At 36.0% G+C, this 26,748-nt stretch overlaps 1 protein-coding gene across 14 annotated transcripts in view; it reads left to right on the forward strand.

Moving 5' to 3' along the window:
- The window catches only part of PCDH15 (protocadherin related 15), an 874,382-nt gene that overhangs the window by 789,564 nt on the left and 58,070 nt on the right, over positions 1-26,748 (forward strand). For all 14 annotated transcript variants that reach the window (XM_068961317.1, XM_068961319.1, XM_068961315.1 and 11 more), the window contains 2 exons: positions 4,586-4,801; positions 19,783-19,871. In XM_068961317.1, coding sequence (XP_068817418.1) covers positions 4,586-4,801; positions 19,783-19,871 — 305 coding nt within the window. The remainder of the gene's footprint in view (positions 1-4,585; positions 4,802-19,782; positions 19,872-26,748) is intronic.

Here is a 26,748-nt window from a genome sequence, read left to right on the forward strand (position 1 = left end):
TTACACAGCCCCTGAACAACCATAATTGGTCAATAAATGTTAGCTCACCAAAGCAGCAATAACATAACATTATATAAGTAAAATAAATAGACCTTGTGTTTTAAAGAGCATTTTCAGTTCAGTTCAGTTCAGTCACTCTGTTGTGTCCAACTCTTTCCGGCCTCCCTGTCCATTACCAACTCCCGGAGTTCACCCAACCCATGTCCATTGAGTCGGTGATCCCATCCAATCATATCATTCTCTGTTATCTCCTTCTCCACCTGCCCTCAATCTTTCCCAGCATCAGGTGTTTCAAATGAGTCAGCTCTTTGCATCAGGTGGCCAAAGTATTAGAATTTCAGCTTCACATCAGTCCCTTCAATGAACACCCAGGACTGATCTCCTTTAGGATGGACTGGTTGAATCTCCTTGCAGTCCAAGTGACTCTCAAGAGTCTTCTCCAACACCACAGTTCAAAAGCATCAAAACTTTGGTGCTCAGCTTTCTTTATAGTCCAACTCTCACATCCATACACGACCACTGGAAAAACCATATCCTTGACTAGATAGACCTTTGTTGACAAAGTAATATCTCTGCTTTTAATGCTGTTTAGGTTGGTCATAACTTTTCTTCCAAGGAGTAAGTGTCTTTTGATTTCATGACTGCAATCACCATCTGCAGTGATTTTGGAGCCCAGAAAAGTTAAGTCAGCCACTTTATTGGTTGCTAATTTTAAGTCTGACCCAGCCTCAGTCACTGGCATTAAGTGAACCCTCTGTAGTTCAAGTCCATGTTGTGCAAGGTTCAACTGTATATAAGTTTTGGTCTAAAACCATGTGTTTGTTTAAAATTAAAGAGACAAAGTTAAAATTGAAAATTCTTTATAATGGTCACAAGTAGTGTACTTCTGGAATTTTTATCATTCACATTTTAACTTGCTAGTTTCAACTGAATGGGAGAGAGAGGTGAGAGACTTGAAAGAATGCTAATGATCCTGGCAACTATCCTCATAACTGTATTCTGAAACGAGATCTTTTCAGATTCCAAAGAGGAGCAAATCTATTAAAAGAATCAGAAATTTTAAGTGGAGCCGTTACAAATAGCATACATATGACAGTGGTTTTATATAGTTGAAAAAAACTAAAAATCACCAAAGAAGCAGACTCACAGATATAGAGAAGAATCCAGTGGTTACCAGTGGGGAGGGGGAAGGAGAGAAGGCCAATGTAGGAGTAGAAGGGGAAAAAAATGGATCATTATGGAATTCTCTCTTTCTCTCTCTCTCTTTTTTTTTTTTTTTTTTTGCCTTTTCATACTGTTCATGAGCTTCTCAAGGCAAAAATATTGAAGTAGTTTGCCATTTCCTTCTCCAGTGGACCAGGTTTGGTCAGAACTCTCCACCATGACCTATCCATCTTGGTAGCCCTATATGGCGTGGCTCATAGTTTCATTGAGTTAGATAAGGCTGTGGTCCTTATGATCAGTTTGATTAGACAGCATATTAAAAAGCAGAGACATTACTTTGCCAACAAAGGTCCATCTAGTCAAGGTTTTTCCAGTAGTCATGTATGGATGTGAGAGTTGGACTATAAAGAAAGCTGAGCACTGAAGTATTGATGATTTTGAACTGTGGTGTTGGAGAAGACTCTTGAGAATCCCTTGGACTGCAAGGAGATCAAACCAGTCAACCCTAAAGGAAATTAGTCCTGAATATTCATTGGAAGAACTGATGCTAAAGCTGAAACTCCAATACTTTGGCCACCTGATGTGAAGAAATGACTCATTGGAAAAGACCCTGATGCTGGGAAAGACTGAAGGCAGAAGGAGAAAGGGACAACAGAGGATGACATGGTTGGACAGCATCACTGACTCAACAGACATGAGTTTGAACAAGCTCTGGAAGTTGATGATGAACAGGGAAGCCTGGTGTGTTGTAGTCCATGGAATCACAAAGAGTCAGATATTACTGAGCAACTGAACTGAAATGAAATGAACTGATGGGATTATGGAAAATAATCTGTGTGAAACTTTTGTAGAATTTAAGAAATCTTTCATTCAATTAAAAAAAGTAGTCCAGTAAACATGATTTTTTTTTAAATTCTGTATCTCACTTTTGTTAATTTGCTGCTAATGTATGAGGGAAAGTTATGCTTCAAAGATACTTCTGAGTTACCCAAACTTTTGCATTAAATGATTATTTGTTTCAGGAAAGTTATGTTTAAAAACATCTTAATCTGTTAAGGCAAAATATGCCACTATAGTAATTTAGTAAATTAGCAATACAGCAAACCAAAATTACATGTTTATTGAAATTGGAAGTAATCAGTAAGAACAGTGCAAAGAAGCTTAATATACAAAGCAATCAAAACAATCAAAATGATTTTGCTGTAACTGCCTTTTCTATTCTTCTCCATGGTGTTACAGAGTTTGTTTTAAAATATTAAGGTTTGGAATCTTACAATAAAAAGCTATGTAGAAGTTAGACAAAAAATAGACCATACATTATGATCCCATTAATATAACATTTAAAAATAAGCATAACTGATCAATGGTGTTGATAATCAGGGTAGTGGTTTCTCGGGGGAACAGAGTATGGCTGGAAGGATATGATGAACATTCTGGGATCCTGGTAATGTTTTATTTTTTGATGTATGTGCTGGCTCATTGGATGTGTATAGTCTGCAATTTTTTATTGAACTGTATATTTATGATTTGTGCATGTTTTATGCCAGTTTCTTGTACCTCAGTAAAGTTTCATTAATGGTAAAAAGTTTATTTCAAAGAAAATACTCATGTTAATCATAAGTGAAAGAATAATATTCAACCATATTTTTGAGTGATTCAGTATGTCTTAAATTTGCTCCTAGTATATGAAAGAAATGTCTTTGATTACTTAATCCAAACTCATTTTAATTTTTATTGGGAATGTTCTTTTTTTTTCCCTTACTCTGAACTTTGTTAAATGAACAAAAACTTGGGTTTAAAGCTTTAAAATAAACACTTTGATAACTATTTTTTCTTTCTTTTTCTTCTTTGTATAGTGATAATGTGACCTATGTTGGAATCTAATTCCTATTCCTCTAATACAGAAATGAAGCCCTGCCATTATGTAAAACATACAGGGCATTTAAAAAGATGAACTGATAGTTAGACCTTGTCCTATTCTAAAACTGAGATTTTTAACTTTCAAATTTCAAGAAATATTTTGTCCCAAAGGAAAGTATCTGGATTTTTTTTACTTCAGGTTACCTTGTCTAGCAGAGTTATCCTGACATGTTTTAAATTGTTAAGCACATATATAGAATTTAAAGTTAGAGATTCAAACTTTTGAATTTTGTGCTGAATCTCAACATACATTTTCTATTATTTACTATTATTGTAATTATTCGTAGCCAAACTTTGCCACTTACTCTGTAGCCTTTGACTTTTCAAATTTAATGCAAAATTCACATTTCATTTCCTTAGTCACATTAGCCTCATCTCAGATGTTCAGTGGCTTGTGACTACTGCATTGGACAGAGGACATTTAGAGCATTTCCATTATTGTCAAAAGTTCTGTTGGACAACACTAATATAAGTACTAGAATAATATATTCCTTGGAGAGTTTTACTTTTGTTAAACAAAATTATTTTTATGGAATTCTTAGCATTGTAATGATGAATCATAAATGCTTGATACCTGATATTTAATAATAATATTTAAAAATAAGAATAATCAGATAATAATAATATAATTAAAATTTAAATGTTACATATCTAGTATCACAAATAAAGTTATATAGACTCATATAAATTAACTAAAACTATCATATCCACCATTCCTCTTTCAGATGTTTCACTGTGACAAATTGGCAGTCTGAAAAATTTCCCTGAAGTAGAAACAAAAGAACCAGGCTAATATTACTATGCTTCCAACTTTATTTTAAATATATATATATATTCTAAGCAACTATTTCTTTTTAATTTCTAAGTGTGAAGAAACCTTAACATGTAGATCATAAGTACTTACAACCAGGGACAAATCTGGTTAATCAGGATACAAGCTGATGAAAAAAGAAGCTGAATTAGTATTCTAATACTCTCTTATGATATGGCATTTGCTAATCAGGATCTCTTTATATAATTCTAGACTTATAAAAGCTCTAAATACTGTCCTGGTGTCATCTGAAATATTTTAGTGCATAACTTTAATTTTTTTTTTTTTTTCCTTTTAGGAAATAGATCAAAAACACAATTACATGTTATGCCTACTACACAAGACAATGGTTAGGTAAACAGTCCCATCCTTAAAACAATTTGGATCTCAGCCCAGTGCTGATCCCATTAAACATGCCAATCAAAACACTTGGTTCATCAGTGGGACTGAGTTAGTGTCTGTCCCTTGTATTCACAGTTCAGTAGTCATTATCCTTCCCATAACCCTGTTCAACCCTGTGTACACAAAGTCTATACATCTATATAATGGTACCTAGAAAAATATAACTTTAGGAGGACTTTATTGTGTTATTGTTACCTAAGAAACAGTAGTCTTGCAACCAGAAATAAGCTCTTTCATAAAGATTCTTTCTTTCCAGCTTATTCATAACCTGTGCTTTTTCCCTCCTAGGCAACTGATAAAGATACTGGCAATTATAGTGCCATGGCATACAGACTCATAATACCACCAATTAAAGAAGGAAAGGAAGGATTCGTGGTGGAAACATACACAGGGCTTATCAAAACGGCTATGCTCTTCCATAACATGAGACGGTCTTACTTTAAGTTTCAAGTCATCGCAACTGACAACTATGGGAAGGGACTAAGTGGCAAAGCAGATGTTCTGGTGAGTAGATAAAACTTCAGATAAAGGGGGTATGTGCAGTACTAGCCAGGGGTTAATGTTTCAACACCTAGGACTTTTAAATATTGGAAATAGGTTTTCTAAAACATCAATGTGATTAACTTTCATCCAGGTTGTTACTACACATAGTTTAGAATATTTAAAAATTAGAGCTTTATGGTGGGGTTTTTTTTGACATTTCAGAAATTAATCATGTTGTTTTTGAAAATGACTGTGACAGCATTGTCTTAAGCACTGGTTTTCTGTTTGGTCTGAAGATCTCATTTTTAATATAAAGTTGGCTGGAGCTACTTACAATTTTAAAATGCTTCACAGAGTTTTGCTGTAGAAATTAAAATGTATGAAACTTTCATTACTATTTAAATTACTTTTAGGCCTTTTGTAATTAAGGAAACAAAAAATGTATTAGAGCAAATTTATGTTCCAGCAGACGTGATCTCCTTCTTTTACCAAACTCCTCATTAATGACATTGGCGACCCTTAACTAAATTATCAATATATTTGGCTTCAGTCAATAATCACTTTTCTATTGTTTCTTGGGCTGTACATAAGCTCAGTGGTAGGTTATTAACAAAGACAGTCTGATATTGACATTTATTCAAAATACTCAACACCAAAGCATCTATCCTATGAAATTGCTGCTTTAGAAGGGTAGATTATTTAGACTTTTTTTTTTCTGATAAAACCAGTAAAAGTTATAAATATCATTGTTACTGGAAATATTTGTCACATAAAGTATAATTTTTCTTTTGCTATTTATACTTTATTAAATCTTCAATTTCCACTGTTCTCATTTAGTTATCAGGACAAGATTAAACATCAAATAGATGTAATAGCTCAGTTGGTAAAGAATCCACCTACAATGCCGGAGACCCTGGTTCCACTCCTGGGTTGGGAAGATCCCCTGGAGAAAGGAAAGGCTATCCACTCCAGTATTCTGGTCTGGTGAATTCCATGGACTATCGTCCATGGGGTCGCAAAGAGTTAGACACAACTGGGCAACTTTCTCTCACTCAGATGCAACATAAATCAAATATTTTTCTTCTTAGATAATGGTGAAGACCAACCACCATGATTAAGATGGATATGAAGGCCAGAACATTCTCATTTATAACAAAGGCCAATGTAAATGAAAAAGCTTTTGATATGCAAAGTATTAAGGTTGGCATAGATTTCTTTAAAATCAAAAAAGGACCTGTAAACCTTATATAAACTCATATTGTCATTTCTCTTCCTGTTAAGGCTGAATAATAAGGCTACTACAATATTGTAAAAACATAAATAAAATATAACTATATAAGTTATCTGTATGATATGTACATAAGCAATGTTAAGTTTGTGGATTTCTTATTGGACTGTATATACTATAGTATGGAAATTTAAGATATACCTCTAAAATTATCCAAAATATATTTAGAAAGATTCAATTCAAAATAATCATGATGTGATATATTTGTAAATCACAATATTTATACAAGGAAATCTTCCTAGCAAAATATGTTGTTGTTCAGTCACTAAGTCATGTCTGACTCTTTATGACCCCATGGACTGCAGCGAACCAGGCATCCCTGTCCTTCACCGTCTCCCAGAGTTTGCTCAGATTCATGCCCACTGAGCAAATGATGCCATCTCACTATCTCATCCTCTGTCTCTCCCTTCTCCTCTTAGTCTTTCCCAGCATCAGGAGTGTTTTCCAATGAGTCAGCTCTTCATATCAGGTCACAATGCATTTATGATAAAATTTGAAATCCTATCAGAAAAGAGAAGGAAGACATGGAGATAAATGACTTATGCAAAGAAAACAACAAGTGCCAGAACCAACAAGGAAGGGAAACCGTGACAGTTCTCAACAACTGACGGATATTTACTCAGCTTGGCAGTGAGGGAGGGAAAGTGAATGAGACAGGGCTGGAGATGGAAGTACGTAAGGTGCAGAACATATTGAAAATATTGGAACTTTCCCCCTAAAATTTATGGGAAATCATTGAAAAAATTCAGTAAGAGTGAATGAAGATACAGTTTTTAACTCTGATAAAACTTTCTTGTTTAGTGCAAATCTGATTCTCCCCTGAGGACACTACTTCTGCTACTGCCTCCTCAAGCAGAAGCTTTTGTTTGTATTTTTTTCTGTTTTTGTCAGTCTTCATACTACCTGCTGGCAGAATAGGATCCTCAGTGTGCAACACCACTGCTCTAGGCCCTCCTTCCTTCCTCAGAATCAGCTTTGATTTTCATCATTTGACTGTCACTAACTGCCTTACTTCATTCCTGGGACTCCGAAGCCTTGGTCAATCCCAAATATATGTCAATGAGTTTGGCTCCCGAGTTACTATTACTTTCTCCAACAATCCTCCTACATTTTGATAATTTCATTATACACAAAGAGGATTCTTCCAATATCCTGAACTCACAATTGCTTGAATGCCTCTCCTCCAATGGCTTTACTTTTCATCCTGTTGCACCGCTTAAAACCTGAGTTATTTTTTGCCATTGCCACTTATGACACTCCTTTTATAGCCTCCATTCCAAACCACCCACTCTTTGACCATCATTTCCTTCTCCAGGGAATCTTCCCAACCCAGGGATCAAATCTATAATCGCCTGCATTGTAGGAGATTCTTTACTGCCAAGCCATCAGGGAAGCCCTCTCTTAAACAACTTTTAAATCAAAATTTCTCTCCCAACACTCATCCAAAACTGCTTATGCCAACATCGTCAATGACTTTCTCTTATTAAAAGCACTGGTAATCTGAATCTCCATCTTATTTAAACCATTAACTGCCTTTGGTTGATATTACCTTTACTAGGCTTCCCAGCCACCATTCACTTTTCTTTATTTCTTCCTTCACTGCTCAGTCTTTCTCAGTCATTTTTTGCTGTCACTTTCTTCCCCTGATCTTTTAGTCAATGTTTCTTAGGGCTCAGATATTAATTCTCTGTTCTATCTTCACCCTATGACTCATAAACTCATTTAGTCCAACAACATTAAAAGATTATCTACATATATTTAAAAAATCAAATTTATATCTTCACTCTGAAGCTCATTCTTGAATAAAAAATTCATGTATCAAAATGTACATGCAGAATTATACTTGAATGTCTTTCAAAGACCTGATTGATGTTTGCTAATGTTCTCTTCCTCATCACATCTCTTCTGCCTATCAGTTCAGTTCAGTTCAGTTACTCAGTAGTGTCCAACTCTTTGCAACACCATGAATCACAGCATGTTAGGCCACCTTGTCCATCATCAACTCCCAGAGTTCACTCAGACTCACATCCATCGAGTCAGTGATGCCATCCAGCCATCTCATCCTCTGTCATCCCCTTCTCCTCCTGCCCCCAATCCCTCCCAGCATCAGAGTATTTTCCAATGAGTCAGCTCTTCGCATGAGGTGGCCAAAGTACTCGAATTTCAGCTTTAACATCATTCCTTCCAAAGAAATCCCAGGGCTGATCTCCTTCAGAATGGACTGGTTGGATCTCCTTGCAGTCCATGGGACTCTCAAGAGTCTTCTCCAACACCTCAGTTAAAAAGCTTCAATTCTTCAGTGCTCAGCTTTCTTCACAGTCCAACTCTCACATCCATACATGACCACTGGAAAAACCATAGCCTCGACTAGATGGACCTTTGTTGGCAAAGTAATATCTCTGCTTTTGAATATGCTATCTAGGTTGGTCATAACTTTTCTTCCAAGGAGTAAGTGTCTTTTAATTTCATGGCTGAAATCGCCAACTGCAGTGATTTTGGAGCCCAAAAAAATAAAGTCTGACACTGTTTCCAATGTTTCCACATCCATTTTCCATGAAGTGATGGGACCAGATGCCATGATCTTCGTTTTCTGCACGTTGAGCTTTAAGCCAACTTTTTCACTCTCCTCTTTCACTTTCAGCAAGAGGCTTTTTAGTTCCTCTTCATTTTCTGCCATAAGCATGGTGTCATCTGCATATCTGAGGTTATTTATATTTCTCCCAGCAGTCTTGATTCCAACTTGTGCTTCTTCCAATTCAGTGTTTCTCATCACGTACTTTGCTTATAAGTTAAATAAGCAGGGTGACAATATACAGCCTTGACATACTCCTTTTCCTATTTGGAACCAGTCTGTTGTTCCATGTCCAGTTCTAACTGTTGCTTTCTGACCTGCATATAGGTTTCTCAAGAGGCAGGTCAGGTGGTCTGGTATTCCCATCGCTTTCAGAATTTCCCACAGTTTATTGTGATCCACACAGTCAAAGGCTTTGGCATAGTCAATAAAGCAGAAATAGATATTTTTCTGGAACTCTCTTGCTTTTTCAATGATCCAATGGATGGTGGCAATTTGATCTCTGGTTCCTCTGCCTTTTCTAAAACCAGCTTGAACATCTTGAAGTTCACGGTTCACTTATTGATGAAGCCTGGCTTGGAGAATTTTGAGCATTACTTTACTAGCATGTGAGATGAGTGCAATTGTGCAGTAGTTTGAGCATTCTTTGGTATTGCCTTTCTTTGGGATTGAAATGAAAACTGACCATTTCCAGTCCTGTGGCCACTGCTGAGTTTTCCAAATTTGCTGGCATATTGAGTGCAGCACTTTCCCAGCATCATCTTCCAGGATTAGAAATTACTCAACTGGAATTCCATCACCTCCACCAGCTTTGTTCATGGTGATGCTTTCTAAGGCCCACTTGACTTCACGTTCCAGGATGTCTGGCTTTAGGTGAGTGAGTACACCATCGTGACTATCTTGGTCATGAAGATCTTTTTTGTACAGTTCTTTTGTGTATTCTTGCCACCTCTTCTTAATATCTTCTGCTTCTGTTACATCCATACCATTTCTCTCCTTTATCGAGCCCATCGTTGCATGAAATGTTCCTTTGATAGCTCTACTTTTCTTGAAGAGATCTCTAATATTTCCCATTCTGTTTTTTTCCTCTATTTCTTTGCATTGATCGCTGAGGAAGGCTTTCTTATCTCTTCTTGCTATTCTTTGGAACTCTGCATTCAGAAGCTTATATCTTTCATTTTCACCTTTGCTTTTTGCTTCTCTTCTTTTCACAGCTATTTGTAAGACCTCCTCAGACAGCCATTTTGCTTTTTTCATTTCTTTTCCACGGGGATGGTCTTGATCCCTGTCTCCTGTACAGTGTCACGAACCTCATTCTGTAGTTCATCAGGCACTCTGTCTGTCAGATCTAGGCCCTTAAATCTATTTCTCACTTCTACTGTAAAATCATAAGGGATTTGATGTAGGTCATACCTGAATGATTTAGTGGTTTTCCCTATTTTCTTCAATTTAAGTCTGAATTTGGCAATAAGGAGTTCATAATCTGAGCCACAGTCAGCTCCCAGTCTTGTTTTTGCTGACTGTATAGAGCTTCTCCATCTTGGCTGCAAAGAATACAATCAATCTGATTTCAGTGTTGACCATCTGGTGATGTCCATGTGTAGAGTCTTCTCTTGAGTTGTTGGAAGCAGTTGTTTGCTATGACCAGTGCAGTTTCTTGGCAAAACTCTATTAGCCTTTGCCCCATTCTGCATTCCAAGGCCAAATTTGCCTGTTACTCCAGGTGTTTCTTGACTTCTTACTTTTGCATTCCAGTCCCCTATAATGAAAAGGATATCTTTTTTGGGTGTTAGTTCTAAAATGTCTTGTAGGTCTTCATAGGACCATTCAACTTCAGCTTCTTCAGCATTACTGGGTGGGGCATAGATTTGGAATGCTGTGATATGGAATGGTTTGCCTTGGAAATGAACAGAGATCATTCTGTCGTATTTTTTGAGATTGCATCCAAGTACTGCATTTCGGACTCTTTTGTTGACCATGATGGCTACTCCATTTCTTCTGAGGGATTCCTGTCCACAGTAGTAGATATAATGGTCCTCTGAGTTAAATTCACCCATTCCAGTCCGTTTTAGTTCGCTGATTCCTAGAATGTCGATGTTCACTCTTGCCATCTCCTGCTTGACCACTTCCAATTTGCCTTGATTCATGGACCTGACATTCCAGGTTCCTATGCAATATTGCTCTTTACAGCATCATACCTTGCTTCTATCACCAGTTGCATCCACAACTGGGTATTGTTTTGTTTTGGCTCCATCCCTTCATTCTTTCTGGAGTTATTTCTCCACTGATCTCCAGTAGCATATTGGGCACCTACTGACCTGGGGAGTTCCTCTTTCAGTATCCTATCATTTTGCCTTGTCATACTGTTCATGGGATTCTCAAGGCAAGAATACTAGAGTGGTTTGCCATTCCCTTCTCCAGTGGACCACATTCTATCAGACCTCTCCACCATGACCCGCCCGTCTTAGGTTGCCCCACAGGCATGGCTTAGTTTCATCAAGTTAGAAAAGGCTGTGGTCCTAGTGTGATTAGATTGACTAGTTTTCTGTGATTATGGTTTCAGTGTTTCTGCCCTCTGATGTCCATCTTACTTGGGTTTCTCTTACCTTGGACGTGGGGTGTCTCTTCACGGCTGCTCCAGCAAAGCGCAGCCACTGCTCCTTACCTCAGATGAGGAGTATCTCCTCACCGTGCCCCTCCTGACCTTGAAAGTGGAATAGCCCCTCTAGGCCCTCCTGTGCCCGAGCAGCCACTGCTCCTTGGACCTGGGGGTACTCCTTCGGGCCGTCGCCCCTGATTTCAGATGTGGGGTAGATCCTCTCAGCCGTTCCTGCACCGTCGCAGCCTGGCACTCTTGGCCACTGCCCCTGACCTCGGACGTGGGGTATCTCCTCTTGGCCACGCTCTGTGAGCCATCGCAATCGCCCGCGTTCCTGTGTTAAAGGACACAATAGTCTTCGCAATTTTTGCTCTATGACCAAATGAACTTTGAATTCCTTGTGTGTGTGTGTGTGTGTGTGTGTGTGTGTGTGTGTGTGTGTGAATGTGCTTGGTCATGTCCAACTCTTTGTGACCCTATGGACGTGTATCACACCAGGCTCCTCTGTCCATGTATTTTCCTTAGTCTCTTAATTCCTTTCTCTACTTAACCACACATTTAATTCCTAAGTAAATATTGTTGTATATATGTATATATACACTGTAACATACATATACTTCATATGTGTGTTATCTTCACATTTTTCAATACTTCTGCTGTTACAGTTTGTTTGATCAAGCATCATGACTCACTTGCATCATTGCACAAACTCACTAACTTGCTCGTATGCTTTCTTTCTTGCCCTGCTAAAGTCTGGCTTTAATATAGCAAGTAAAGTGATATCTTAAAATGTAATTCAGGTTCTGTTATCTATCTGCTTAGAACTTTCTAATATCAGCTGATTCTTTCAGAGAAATTCTTAGATTATAGAAGACCATGAGGCCCTTGGTAATCTGACCTCCAATGATCCATTTTCTACTCTTCTCCCTGTAACTCCTTCAAACCTGATAATATTGGCCAGTTTGCTATTTCTCCAATAGTCAAAAATGCTCTCAATTTAGAGAATTTTATAATGTGCTTCCCTGGTGGCTCAGCTGGTAAAGAATCTACCTGCAATGCTGGAGATCTGGGTTCGATCCCTGGGTTGGGAAGATCCCCTGGAGAAGGAAAAAGCTACCCACTCCAGTATTCTGATCTAGAGAATTCTATGGACTGTATAGTCCATAGGGTTGCAAAGAGTCAGACACAACTGAGTGACTTTCACTTTCACTACCTACAATATTCTTTCCTTGTATTGTTCAGGACTAGCTCCCTTATCTCTTCTAAATATTTGTAACAATGTATTTCACAATGAAGCATACTCTCATCATCCTAGTTAATACTATAACATACTGCATCTCTATATACTTAGCTGTTTTTTCTTTATAATGGGCTTATCATATTAGTGTTTTTTTCCTCAGAAAATCTCTATAAGGACATTTTAAGAAATTAATTTAATTTAATCCCTAATATATCTCAAGCACCTAGAATAATTCCTGTCGTAGATTGAGTAGTAAATTCCTATGTGTTCAGTGAATGAATGGCCCGTCTCTTGCAGTGTAAGTTAGCAGCTCTCACAGGTAGTCTATGAAAACCTGTATGTCATGCTAAGTCACTTCAGTCATGTCTGACTCTTTGCAGCCCTATGGACTGTAGTCTGCCAGGCTCCTCTGTCCTTGGGATTCTCCAAGCAAGGATACTAGAATGGTTGCCATTTGCTTCTCCACCATGAGAACCAGAGAAACCCCAAATCATTTCAGGGTCCATGAGATCAAAGCTCCTTTCATGAAGATACTAGGACATGATTTGCCTTTTTACCATGTTGCCTTTGCCCTGCCGCAAAAATGGCTATGGCATCATAGCCATACATAAACAGGGGAAAAAAAAAAAAAAAAAAAAAGGAAGCCTGTTTCAACTAAGAATGCCCTTATTTAGGCTGTAAAACGTGTTACTTTTAATAAATATCAACTCTTGACTAAAACATTTTCAATATTTTCTATAATAAAAAAAGAAGTAGGTATAAAGCACTTCTGATGTGTATGAAAGTTTCATGCTGTCTCAGAGAAAAACTGTATGCAAGTTGAATTAGCTGCTTTTTTCAAGGAATAGCTTTTTATTTGAAAAAAAATTAACTTAGAGATAAACTATGGTTATTCAGATTTGAATTTTTGATGGGCATTTACAAAAAATTAAATGAGGTGAGACTGCCAATTCAAGGAAAACAACTGACAGTATTTGTTGTTAGTGATGACATTCAAGCTTTCAAGTACAAATTAGTATACTGGGAAGCATGTGTTCACCACTGTGAGTTTGACAGCTTGCCATTACTTACTGAGAGATTTTTCTGATGAGATCAGTGGTAATATTAAAGAATGTGATTTTTTTCTTGGTATTGTGTAATGTAATGTGTCAATATTTGAAAAACCGGCAATAATCAGTGAACCAATACTTTCCAAATGACCAAAGCAAGATGTTTTTTAAAATTCATAGGCAAAAGGTCCATTCAAAATGCAAGACAGATAAGGTTATTTTAGTGTAACTGAACATGATTTTAGATTTTACATTGAAACTAATCTTGAAGAAACTACCACTTGAGTTTCGAGTTTGCAAACAACATACACAATCATTTGAAAGAAAAAAAAAGAAAAGAAAAAAGTACTTAAGATACCGCTTCTTTTTCAAGAAAAGTAAGATTGCACCAGAAACCAGTTAGGAAGAAACAGTGACCAGACCAAGCAAGAAACTATGTGAACCTCTAGAATTTTGCTGTCCATTGTGTTAACTCTTTGCTATATGTGGCTTCTGAGCACTTGAAATGTGGTTAGGTTGCATTTAGACATACTGTGTAGAATACACACTGGACTTTATATGAAAAACATATAAAAACTCTCCTTAATAAGTTTTTTAGCTTCCCTGGTGGCTCAGATGGTAAAGAATCTACCTGCCATACAGGAGACATGGGTTCGATCCCTGAGTCAGAAAGATCACATGGAAAAGGGAATGGCAACCAAATCCAGTATTCTGGCCTGAAAAATTCTATGGACAAAGGAGCCTGGCAGGCTACAGTCCATGAGGTCACAAGAGTCAGTCAGGAATGACTCACTAACATTTTCACTTTTTCTAGACAGACTAATGATGATATATTGATTATATTAGGTTAAGTGTATTCTTGAATTAATTTTATTATTTTTTCTTTTTCTATTATGATAACCAGAAAATTGAAAATTATACATATCTGGCTTTTTTTTTTTTTTTTTGGTCTCACGTTATGTTTATATTGGACTGTATTGAAACTGGAGCCTATGATACAGAGTGAAGTAAGCCAGAAAGAAAAACACCAATACTGTATACTAACACATATATAAGGAATTTAGAAAGATGATAACGATAACCCTGTATGCGAGACAGCAAAAGAGACACAGATGTATAGAACAGACTTTTGGACTCTGTGGGAGAGGGAGAAGGTAGGATGATTTGGGAGAATGTCATTGAAACATGTATAATGTATTATAAGAAACGAATCACCAGTCTAGGTTTGATGCAGGATACAGGATGCTTGGGGCTGGTGCACTGGGATGACCCAGAGAGATTGTATGGGGAGGGAGGTGGGAGAAGGGTTCAGGATTGGGAACTGATGTACACCTGTGGTGGATTCATGTTGATGTATGGCAAAACCAATACATTATTGTAAAATAAAGTAAAATTAAAAAATAAAAGCTTAGAAGAAAAAATGAAAAAAAAAAAAAGAAGTGAATAGAAAAAAAAAGAATTATCAGAAGCTTATGAGAAATAATTTAAAAGATTCAGAATCTTTGTTTTTGGAATTATGTGTTGCACATATATTAGCTTTTTCTTTCTTTTTTTTTTTCTCTTGATTGTACCTAGTAATTTTAATCCATTATAAAAATCAACCCCCCCCCAAAAAAAAAAGATGTTTAGAAAAAGTATCATTAGTAATTAAGGCATAAATAATTAAATGAAGCAATTTTAAAGCAAAATTTAAAAAAAATTTACTATAATAAACTGAAATGCATTTTTAAGAATATTTGCATATAGGCATTACTGAAAAAGTAATATAAACAAAATCTAATAATCTTAAACATAAATATCTTTGCTATAGATGATAGAAGAAACTAATGATTCAAGGACATGGAAATTTTTGGAAGATCAAAACTTAAACTATAATAGCTTGTTGTCTTCATATGCACAAAGTATATATGTTCTACATAAATAATATGTATATGTCAATATATTTACAGAGATTTTAATTTTTAAATCTGTTTGTAGATATGTTTGAGATAGTTACTTCTAGAGTTAAATGCAGTCTGACTTTTTATTTTTTCGGAATTAAAAATGCATTACTTTTTTATTTTAAGTGTACAACATCATGTTTTCAAATCATTTTCAAAAAATCTTTTTGAGATATTATAAGCTTAATATGTATATATTCCAGAGGACTTTAAATCTTGATTCAGTTTGTTTAACAAATTAAAAATTCTCTTTGAAGTAATTTATCCTTCTGAATAAAGAGAAAGTACTGACAGTCTTTTAAACATAAATGATAGAGTTACTTATAACTTCAAGGCCAAATATTGCTTCTAAATAGAGTACCCAGCACATGAATTGACTGCATTCCAACACTTTACTTGTAAAACAACCTTCAAAGCTTAGAACTTATTTATGCAAAGGGAAATTTTACCTTTACCCCATACTGAATAACACATTCTAGTGTTTCATTGATCTACAATTAGTGGAAATCGCTCAACCATGTGTAATTAATCCCTGGTGTTGGTTTTGATAGGCTGACTGTGTAACAGAAAACTCCAAAATTTCAGTGGTTTAAACTAACAAGGTTTGTTTTTGCATGACCCAACAATGAGAGCATATATGGTTGGCTGATGTTCTTGACAGCTCTTGCAAATTGAGATTCAGTGGCTCAGTTCCCTTCCATCATGTGTCTGTGTCCTGCTTTATGGCTTCTTTATTCAAACAGATACTGCCAAAGAAAGGGAAGGTTGACACATGGGATAGATTACAGAGTATCTGTTTCTTCTTTTGCACTGACTTCCATTGGTCAGAACTTCATCATCATATGGTTCCATCAAACTCCAAAAGCAGCTGAGAATTCTGATCTTATTTAGAAAAGAGTCCACGATTACTATTTGTTTCAGGCTTTTTGTTTTGGATCATTTTTTTTTTTTTTAACATTCTCTCACCCAATATTGAAAGAGGAAAAAGGAAGGGAGGAAGAGAGGAAGGAAGAAAGAGAGGGAAGGAAAGAAGAAAGAGAGGGAAGGAAAGAAGAAAGAGATGGAAGGAAAGAAGAAAGAGAGGGAAGGAAGGAATAAAGGAAACACAGTTTCACAAAACTCATATAGATTTTTCTAGAGATTTTTATCATCTATCTTTACTACTCAAAACTAAAACAGAAAGCAAAACAAATAACAAAAAAAATGTTCTATGTAATATGTAATGTTAGTCCTTTTAATTCAGGAGTGATGCAAAAAGATAAAATAGAGTTACAAAAAAACTGTGATAATCCCCTTTTTCTAATGAACTTAGATTTGTGTGTGTGTGTGTGAGGACACATTCAAGATTCATGTACGTGTTTAAGGAAAATTTAAACATTTGATCCCAGATACCTATAATGAGTTAGAGATACAGGTTGGAACTGCCAGTGTTAGCAACTCGCTGATTGATAGGTGATAATAAGATAGACTCCTGGCTCAATATAGTCTATCTGCACACATGAATTATTAGGCCCACATTATGGTTTGAAAAATTTCAAATTAGTTGTAAATATTTCACATCTTATCTCTTTCCTTGAAAGATGGAAAACTCCAGCAGATCTGGACCTATTTATCCACATCACAATATTCGGTAGAGATGAGCAGTAGCTGAGTTCTTCAGAGTAATATGCTCTCTGATTTGAGAGACTGCCAGTTCTCCCTATTATTTCATACTTTTGACAGCTTTCCTCATTTAGGTTATCTGCCTTGTCCCTGAAGACGTTTGAGCTTATGACTTCTGATAGGCCATCTATGGTCAACTATATGCAGAGAACTTGGGGCTTATATAAAAAATATATGTAAACATGAGGTTGAAAGTGAAAGTCGCTCAGTGGTGTCTGACTCTTTGTGACCCCAAGTACTCTATAGTCTATGGCATTCTCCAGGCCAGAATACTGGAGTGGGTAGCCTTTCCCTACTCCAGGGAATCTTCCCAAGCCCAGGATCAAACCCAGTTCTCCCTCATTGCAAGTAGATTCTTTACCAGCTGAGCCACCAGGGAAGCCCAAGAATACTGGAGTAGCCTATCCTTTCTCCATGGATCTTCCCAACCCAGGAATCAAACAGGGTCTCCTGCATTGAGGGTGGATTCTTTACCAACTGAGCTATCAGAGAAGCCCAAGACATGGTTATTCCCTAGCAAAATTATATTCAGATATATAGTGCTAAATATGCCTAATCCAGAGTATTAAATTAATAGTTCTGGGGTATATGCATTTACAAAATTTTAATTGTGTATAATATTAGATACATATTTTTAATTTTAAAATTTAATATTGCAAACTGCCATTACTGCATGGCAAATAGAAGGAGTAAAGATGAAGTAGTGACAAATTTCCTCCTCTTGGGTTCCAAATCACTGCAGACTGTGACTGCAGCCAAGAAATCAGAAGACAATTGCTTCTTGGCAGGAAAACAATCACAAACCTAGACAGCATGTTGAAAAGCAAAGACGTTACTCTGCTGATAAAGGTTTATATAGTCAAGGCTATGGTCTTCCCAGTGGTCATGTATGGTTGTGTGAATTGGACTGTAAAGAAGGCAGAATGCCAAATAATTGATGTCTTTGAACTGTGGTGCTGGAGAGACTCCTGAAAGTCCCTGGGACAGCAAGGAGATCAAATTAGTCAATCTTAAGGAAGATCAACCCTGAATATTCACTGGCAAGGACTGATGCTGAAGCTGAAGCTCCAGTATTTTGGTCATGTGATGCAAACTGGCAACTCATTGGGAAAGACCCTGATGCTTGGAAAGATCGAGGGCAGAAAGGGAGAAGAGGGCATCAGAGGATGAGATGGCTGAACAGCATCACCAATGCAATGAACATGAACTTGGGCAAACTCTGGGAGATGGTGAGGAACAGGTAGGCCTGGCCTGCTGCAGTCCATGGGGTCGCAAAGAGTCAGACACAACTGGGTAACTGACCAACAGCACTTGTGTATAATATACATGTAGGACGGTACATTTTTTTAATGTCTGGGTAATAAAAGAGCACATGTTCTGGAGCCTGTGTTTAATTGGGACCAAGATATTAATGTCTCTTTGTTTTATTAGAGACATATTTTAAAACTGAATATTTAAAAAATTTTCATATTTAAACAATGGAATGATGCTGTGACTACTGGATACAATGATTTATAGAATTAAATCAGTGTCAATTCCTGTGTGTATGCATATGTTAAGTACTTTCAGTTCTGTTCAACTCTTTGCAACCCTATAGACAGTAGCCCACTGGGCTCCTCTGTCCATGGGATTCTCCTGGCAAAAATACTAGAGTGAGTTGCCAAGCCCTGCTCCAGGGGAATCTTCCTGACCCAGGGAACGAACCCATGTCTTTTCAATCTCCTGTGTTGGCAGGCAGGTTCTTTACCTGGGAAGCCCATTGATTCCTGTACTTTTAAGTGAAACAGGAAAACATGTATTGTTAGCAGAGAATAAATGCTATTATTTTTCTTCCATTTTTCTAAATAAGAACATAGAAGGGACTCTAAATATCACATGAAAGAATGGATTCATAAACAGTGTTGAATTAGCTTATTTCAGCCCCATCTGAAGTTTTTATGTATTGTCATTGTTTTAGTCACTAAGTCGTGTGATCTAGTGTTTGTGATCTAGTGGACTATAGTCCACCAGGCTTCTCTGTCTGTGGGATTTCCCAGACAAGAATACTGGAGTGGGTTGCCATTTCCTCCTCCAGAGGATCTTCAAGACCCAGAGATCAGATCTGTGTCTCCCGCATTGGCAGGTGTATCCTTTACCAGTGAGCCACCAGGGAAGCCCGAGTTTAGATGTGCATACCTCTTTATCTACACCAAGTTGGCTAGTGCAGACATGATTCTCTAGTTGGTGATCTCATGGAATGAACTATTCTAACTCTCCATGTCCCAGATTCTTAATGACAATGAATAAAGTATCTCTTAGGATTTATAAAATCTAAAAGCTTAGTTTTCCATTTTCCTGAGAGTTCTTAAATAACCAAGTTTTTTAAAAAATGTACAAAACCACGTTTGTTTATGCTCTTTTGAAAGTCAAGAAAACAAATGCAAAACCAACAATAGTCGAAGTCACTTAGGCTTCTATAACATCTAAGTAAGCAACTATTCTGTCATTCCCAACCTGTTCCAACATATATAACAGAGATGATGTAGTTAGAAATACCATTTATGCTTAAATTGGAAACCACTATGTCTTTGCATAGTAGGAAAGAAAAATGTTAATTTGATTATAGAAATGTTAACGAGTAAAAGCCAAATGAGTTATATTTTTGTCTTTCAGGTCTCTGTGGTCAATCAGCTGGATATGCAAGTCATTGTTTCTAATGTGCCCCCTACTCTAGTGGAAAAAAAGATAGAAGACCTTACAGGGTAAGAGTTTTCCTTCACTTACATATTTGTTTTCATATGGCTACAGGCTTTTACTGAATTAGGTCAGTTTGATTATTACAATGTTCAGACTAAAGGCACATTTTTTTAAAATACCTTCTCAAAGTTAAATTTAGGTCATTCTTTTATTGAAACATGTAACTTCATTTGAAGTTTGTGATGATCTAAGATTCCTCAAATAAGAATGAAAATTAGATGTGAGATCTTATTATTCAGAATGTACTGACTGATGGGTCAACATAAACTCAAAACACTGTACATAAGAAATAAGCATAACTATTAAAGTACATATCTTTATTTTGTGGCTCCAGAGTCTTCAAAAAGCTCATTATCTCAGCAATCCAGCTAGTCCAGGAAATGCTGTTTCTCAGAGTGATGTGTCTAAATGGCTAAAACTTATTCTTTTATAATTTTTAAAGAATGTTAATTCTTTCATATTTTCATTCTAAAATACATGTCATGTCCCTCTACCTTTTTAACAGTGTATACTCTACATGGCTGAATATGTTAGTGTTGTCTCAAAACTGTGATTATTAATTCACAATTTCCTAATATTCTAAATAGTATCAAGGAATATTATCAAGTCTTTACTATTTCACCCTTAACTACCCTAACCTAGCTTGTATCATTTAATAATTTTATAGTGATACTTATTAGTTATTCCTTGTCTTCTATTGAATTCAAGTTGACAGATGTCAATTACTGTCAATTTGCCTATTTCAAGTAAAACATCTTTATATTTCTGTGTTGTCAGAAGAAACTGTAGATGGTCAGATAGTTAACCTGCTACTAACTATGTGTCAAATAAAATACAATAGGCACTGGATTAAGACATGAGTGACTCTCCTATAATAAGGGCATATGTGCTTTGCAAGAATTACTTCCTGGTGCTTCACAAAATTTATCCTTTCTTTGCCACATAAAACATCCTATGAAAGAGGTGATTGTCAACATTTAAGCATGAAATAGCGATCAGAGAGTATCTTGTTTACTTCTGTAAAAGTGGTTTATATACTCTTCACTTTTATTAAATAGTAGCTGATTACACCTGAAAAAAGTTAGAATTGTGCTCCTTTCTTAGCTGTTTTAATGCCTTCTATTGGAACAGGCTTTTTCTGATTACACCATCCAAAAGAGATGACACTCTTTTCAACACCTGCTTTTGTTCAAAGCATATTTAATATTTATATTATATATCAACTTAACATATGCTTTATAAAGACAGGAAATCTACTTTTCACTAGTATAATTCCAGTTATATAGTAAGCATCTGATGCATTTTCCTGAATGAAAGTTTTGTGCAAGCAAAATCATGATGTTCTGAGACAAAATTTATAAAAAATGAAAATGGCAATGTAAAAGTATAATTTCATAGCAATTATATGATTTATTCCTCTTACATAGATATGAAGATTTTAAAAAGAAAAATCATGCATCTTTGAAAGAAGTTTTGACTTCATATAATATTGTCTTTGAAACAAAAGCTTGGGCAAATAGTTTAATCTTCCCCGGACTCAATTTCACCATTTGTTGACAAGATAAAACTCCTTTCATAGAATATTGTGAGAACTAAATAATATAAGCCATCTAGGACTCTTCTAGGACTATGAAAATTATGAACATTCAATGAGCAATAGATATTCTATGCAAATGAAGTTAGTGACCCAAAGTCAGTAGGGTAAGGCATAGAGATCTCAGAGTTTTGGCATGTTCTATTCAAAGAATATAGTTTAGTAATGGAGGTCAGATTATGGATTATGGATTCAAGCAAACTAGTTTGATGTCGATCTTGTGTTCCTTTAGATAGAATTAAACATAAATTTGTGGGACTCCCCTTATGGCTCAGTGGGTAAAGAACCTACCTGCAATGCAGGAGACACAATGACTCAGATACTTTGATCCCTGGACTGGGAAGATACCCTGGAGGAGGAAAATGGCAACCCTGCTCCACAATTCTTGCTTGAAAAATCCCTTGGACACAGGAACCTGTCAGGCTACAGTCCAAAGGGTCGCAAAGAGTCAGGCATGACTGAGTGACTAAGCACATAAGTAAACCTAAATTTACCAGTGCAGTAAGCATAGCAGGTACATGCCAGATTCCCTTTTACAAGATGTCTTTTCTTGTTTGTTTTCTATAATATGTGTTAATTTAGAGATTTTTAAGGACAAAAATTTTGGATCCCTTTTTAAAAGGAGACTTTGTCCATGAAGTTTTATGTCATTGTAAAATAGAGCAGAAGACACAGAGAATGCCCATATACTTCTTCTTCCACGCCCCCTCACACATAGCTTCCCTCACTATCCATATCTTGCACCATAGTACATTTGTTACAATAAATAAACCTATGTTGACATATCATAATCATCTAAAATCCATAGTCTACATAGTGTTCACTCTTGGTTGTATATTCTGTGTCTTGGACTACTGTATCTATCATTGTAATATCATATGGAATAGATTCACTACTCTAAAAAATCCTCCATGCTCCAACTATTCAAACCTTTCCCACGAACCCCCAAAAATCAGTGATCACTTTACTGTCTCCATAGTTATATCTTTTCCAGAAGATCATATCCTTGGAATCATATAGTTTGTAGTCATTATGATTCCTCTCAAAATCAACTTTAGTAGATAGAAGATGGAAGTAGCAATAAAGACTGTTAGATCTGATTCAGCACCATGAAGCCCCAAATGCTCCATGTCCCAGGGCTGGGGGTGAGAGAATGGAGGGCATAATGAAAGCATACACCTAGACGAACTAGACAGGAGGGGTGCCAACGTGGTACTTAAAAATAGGACTTTATTATTTCAATGATCAGACTAACCAATATATATGTTTCCTGTAGGTATTCTTAGATAAGTCGCCTCACCTTCAAAGGCATCTTCTGTATTTCCTGAGACATCTCTATCTTAAGATGGGAAAACAAACTCCATATGATCCTCACTTTTATTTTTCTCCTTTGTATGTGCTTTCAGTCGCTCAGCTGTGTCTGACTCTTGAGACCCCAGACTTTAGCCTGTCAGGCTCCTGCTCTCCATGGGACTTTCCAGGCAAGAATACAGGAGGGTTGCCATTTCCTCCTCCAAGGATCTTACTGACCCAGGGATCAAACTCACTTCTCCTGCATCTCCTGCATTGCAGGTGGATTCTTTTCTGCTGAACCACTAGGGAAGTGGCCAGATCATAATCCAAAGTGTTCCTGATAAGCACAAAATCAGCACAAAATGGGAGAGTAGATTAAAGAAAAATGTAATGATCTAATAAATCCATGCACAATTGGGAAGATTTTTCATAAGGTATCAATGTCCTCTGATAACTAAGAGCATGATGCCTGGAAAATAGAATGCTCAAAGAGTAAATGTTAGCTGCTATAGGAATGATAATAATTACTTCCCACTTTCTTGGAACTGGCTTAAGTAGCTCTTTTTTTTTTTTTTTTTTTATTACTTTGCTTTGTAATGCTTATAGAAGTAACCAAATGATCTTTTGCTATGAAACACATATATTTTTAATTATATTAAAATATTCAGCAAATTCTCCCATAATGGGAATCTGTGCCCCTTACCAGTGGCCTCAGATGTTTGCGTTTTGAAGCATCTTAGTATTTATCTCTTTATGAGCATTGTTTTTCTGTTACAAATTCTTGAGATTAAGGCATAGGAGAAATAGCTGTGAGGGTAAGGTTAAGGAGATCTTATTATAACATACAAATGATTGGCAATAGTGTCTAAAGAAGCTAAGAATTGTTTGCATTTTGTGTCTTCCTCCTTGTTCTTTTCACTTCACCATGAAGCTCATATAAATAAAAGATGCTTGGGATTCTAAAATTTAAATGGTAATAATCTGTGGAAATGGCATTTTCAAAAATATAGATAAAATAATTTAGAAATATTGTTATAATATAAATCAGAATTGGTAACTTAGGTCTCAGAGTTGGTCAAATGCTTCTTATTTTCTAAATACAATATGAAAATTCAGTGAAATTAGGACTTTATTGACTTTATTGATGTAGTTATTGCTTTGGTGTGGAGGAGCCTAATAGTTCCATGAAAAATTTACAAAACATCTGAAATGAGTCTGTGTAATTAATCTATAGCTCCTGGAACAGAGCTTACAAAACATACTTTAGAAATCTAGCCAAAATGTGTATTTCTGGGGTAAGAATTATAAAATCACTCCAGAAGAAAATCTAGGAAACAATAAAAAATAAAAGCCAGCACTTATATTGTCTTAAATCTTCATAAGACTTAGTGTTGAGAGGAAAGGTGGAGTTGAAAAGCAAATCAATAAACACATTATCGTTGATCATTTTTATCTGCATTTTGCTTTAGAGTTGGGAAGCTCAGGGAATTTTCTATAAAGGGATATATTAACAGTTTACTAATAATAAATTAAAAATAATATTTGTACTTTTAGTGATATTATTTAAATTTTGCTGTTTTGTTAAATTAATTTTGTTATTAAAATATTTAAATGTTAAAAATAATTAGTAATCATCATAGCAAAATCCTGTTGTAAATAAAACTTTATTTTCAAGAGCAGGTAAGGCTGATTTAGCTAATGGGCTCTAAATTAGTGAATCCTAATTTGGAGCTTTATATTTCATAAAGAGAAAAAGTTACAATGCTTGTTTTTTCTATTCTAAGTCCTATAAGAAGAAAATCTTGTGTGAAATTCCCAACTGATAAATTAGCAGTTTTTCCTAGGAAGGCTTTTCCTTTTGAATTCACAGGATCTAGGCTTAAGCCCTGCTCCACTAGTGGTTAGGAAGTCTTGGACCAGGAAATTAAACTTTTTGATTCCTAGTATCCATATCTTGGGGCTTCCCTGGTGACCCAGTGGTAGAGAATCTGCCTGCCAATTTAGGAGATGCTGGTTCAGTCCCTGTGTTGGGAAGATCCTGTGGAGAAGAAAATGGCAACCCACTTCAGTATTCTTGCCTGGGAAATTCCATGGACAGAGGAGCCTGGAGGGCTACAGTCCATGTGGTTGCAAAAGTGTCCGCCAGGAGTTAGTGACTGAGTATGCAACCATGTCCTGAAGCTGGCAGTTTAGTTATTAAATAAAGAGTAGTTCTTAGTTGTAAGCACTGAAGATTTAACAGTGAACTTAAGCAAAGTCCTTGTTCCCATGAAACTTACATTCTGTTGGGGAAAAACAGCAAATAGGATAAGAATAATAAATCATACATAATTTGATGTCAAGCAGTAATAACTATAATAAAAACAAGTAAAACTAACAATATATATTATGAAACATGTATTATTTCATATAGGATGATTGAGGAAAACCTTTCTAATGAGCAGAAATCTAACAGAAACCTAAGAGAAGTGAGGGAGAAAGTCATTTGTCTGTGGTGATGTGGGGAGTCAGAATAGAGAAAGTTATCCCAGAGAGAGGACACTGCATATATGAAAATCCACAGTTAGGAATATATTTGTCATATCAAGATAAAGGTGTCAATGTAGGAAATGAGTTATGAAGGATCTCATAGGCTACCTGGGTGATTTTAACATTTTACTTTGTGTAAAATAGAAAGTCCTGAGCTTCCCAGATGAAGCTAGTGGTAAAGAACCTGCCTGCCAATTCAGGAGAGGTAAGAAATTTGAGTTTGACCCCTGGGTCTGGAAGATTCCCTGGAGAAGGATAAGGCAACCCATTCCAGTACTTTTGCCTGGAGTGGACAGAGGAACCCAATGGGCTATGGTTCATAAGGTCACCAAGAGTCAGACATTACTGAAGCAAACTTAGCATACACACATGCATAGTAGCTACTAGTTACATGTGGTTATCAAGGACATGAAAAGCGACAAGTCCAAATGAGAGGTACTGCAAGGATAAAATACACACCAGATTTCAAAGACTTAACACCAAAAAAAGTAAAATATCTCCTTAATGTTTTTGTATGGATTATATATGAAATGACCATTTTGGATATACACAGCTAAATAAATATATTAAATTCACCTCACCATTTTTATCTTTAATTTTTAATGTGGTTACAGAAAATTTAAATTTATATGTATAACTTGCATTGTATTTTTGGGGGCAATTTGCTTTAAATATTTTGCACAGAGAAATAACATTGTAACTTTAAGTTTTAAAAGGTTGTTGAGTGGGAAATCAGGAGACCAGTTAGGAGTCCAGAGCAATAGCCCAAGAGAGGGATCAATGTGGTTTGGAACTGATGGTAGGTATGGACACAGGGAGGAGTAAAGGATATAATTTTTGAAGGTACAACCTACAGAATTTGTTATATGATTCTGTTATATGAGGAAAAGTAAAAAACAGTAATGACTCCTAGGTGTTGGGTCTGAGCAAACGAAGCCAAATAATATTTGCCGTACTTGAACACTGAAAAATTTGATAAAAATTATACATGCAAAAGTAATGGTGCTGTGTTCTTGGAAAGGATTGACTTTATATGGCAATACTTGATTCATATCAATAAAGGCCCTGGATGTCAGTCCTCTCTCACCATCATGATATTAATTTCCCAACTTAGTAATGGGTTAAAGCTCTATTATCTGTTCCTTACATTTTTAGCTCTACATTAAGATTTTTTTTTGAATTTATCTCATTTATTCCATGCAAACTGAGTACATTATAGATATTAGGTATGGTGCTATCCAATTAAACCAATGAAAATATGTTAAAAAATATAGGCCCAGCTGGGATGTATGAAATATTTTATTGTATTGAAAGTTTATAGTTGTATAGTTTTTCTTATCTGCTATGTTCTAAATTGAATTGCTATAAATATCTCCTTGAATTGCTATAAATATCTCCAATCACATACCAATTTTGTTCAAGTATTCTTAACCAAAGATGAAGAGGTTATCAACAGAGTATGACTA

The sequence above is a fragment of the Capricornis sumatraensis genome, chromosome 23 (assembly GCF_032405125.1).
Source record: "Capricornis sumatraensis isolate serow.1 chromosome 23, serow.2, whole genome shotgun sequence".
Taxonomy (NCBI): domain Eukaryota; kingdom Metazoa; phylum Chordata; class Mammalia; order Artiodactyla; family Bovidae; genus Capricornis; species Capricornis sumatraensis.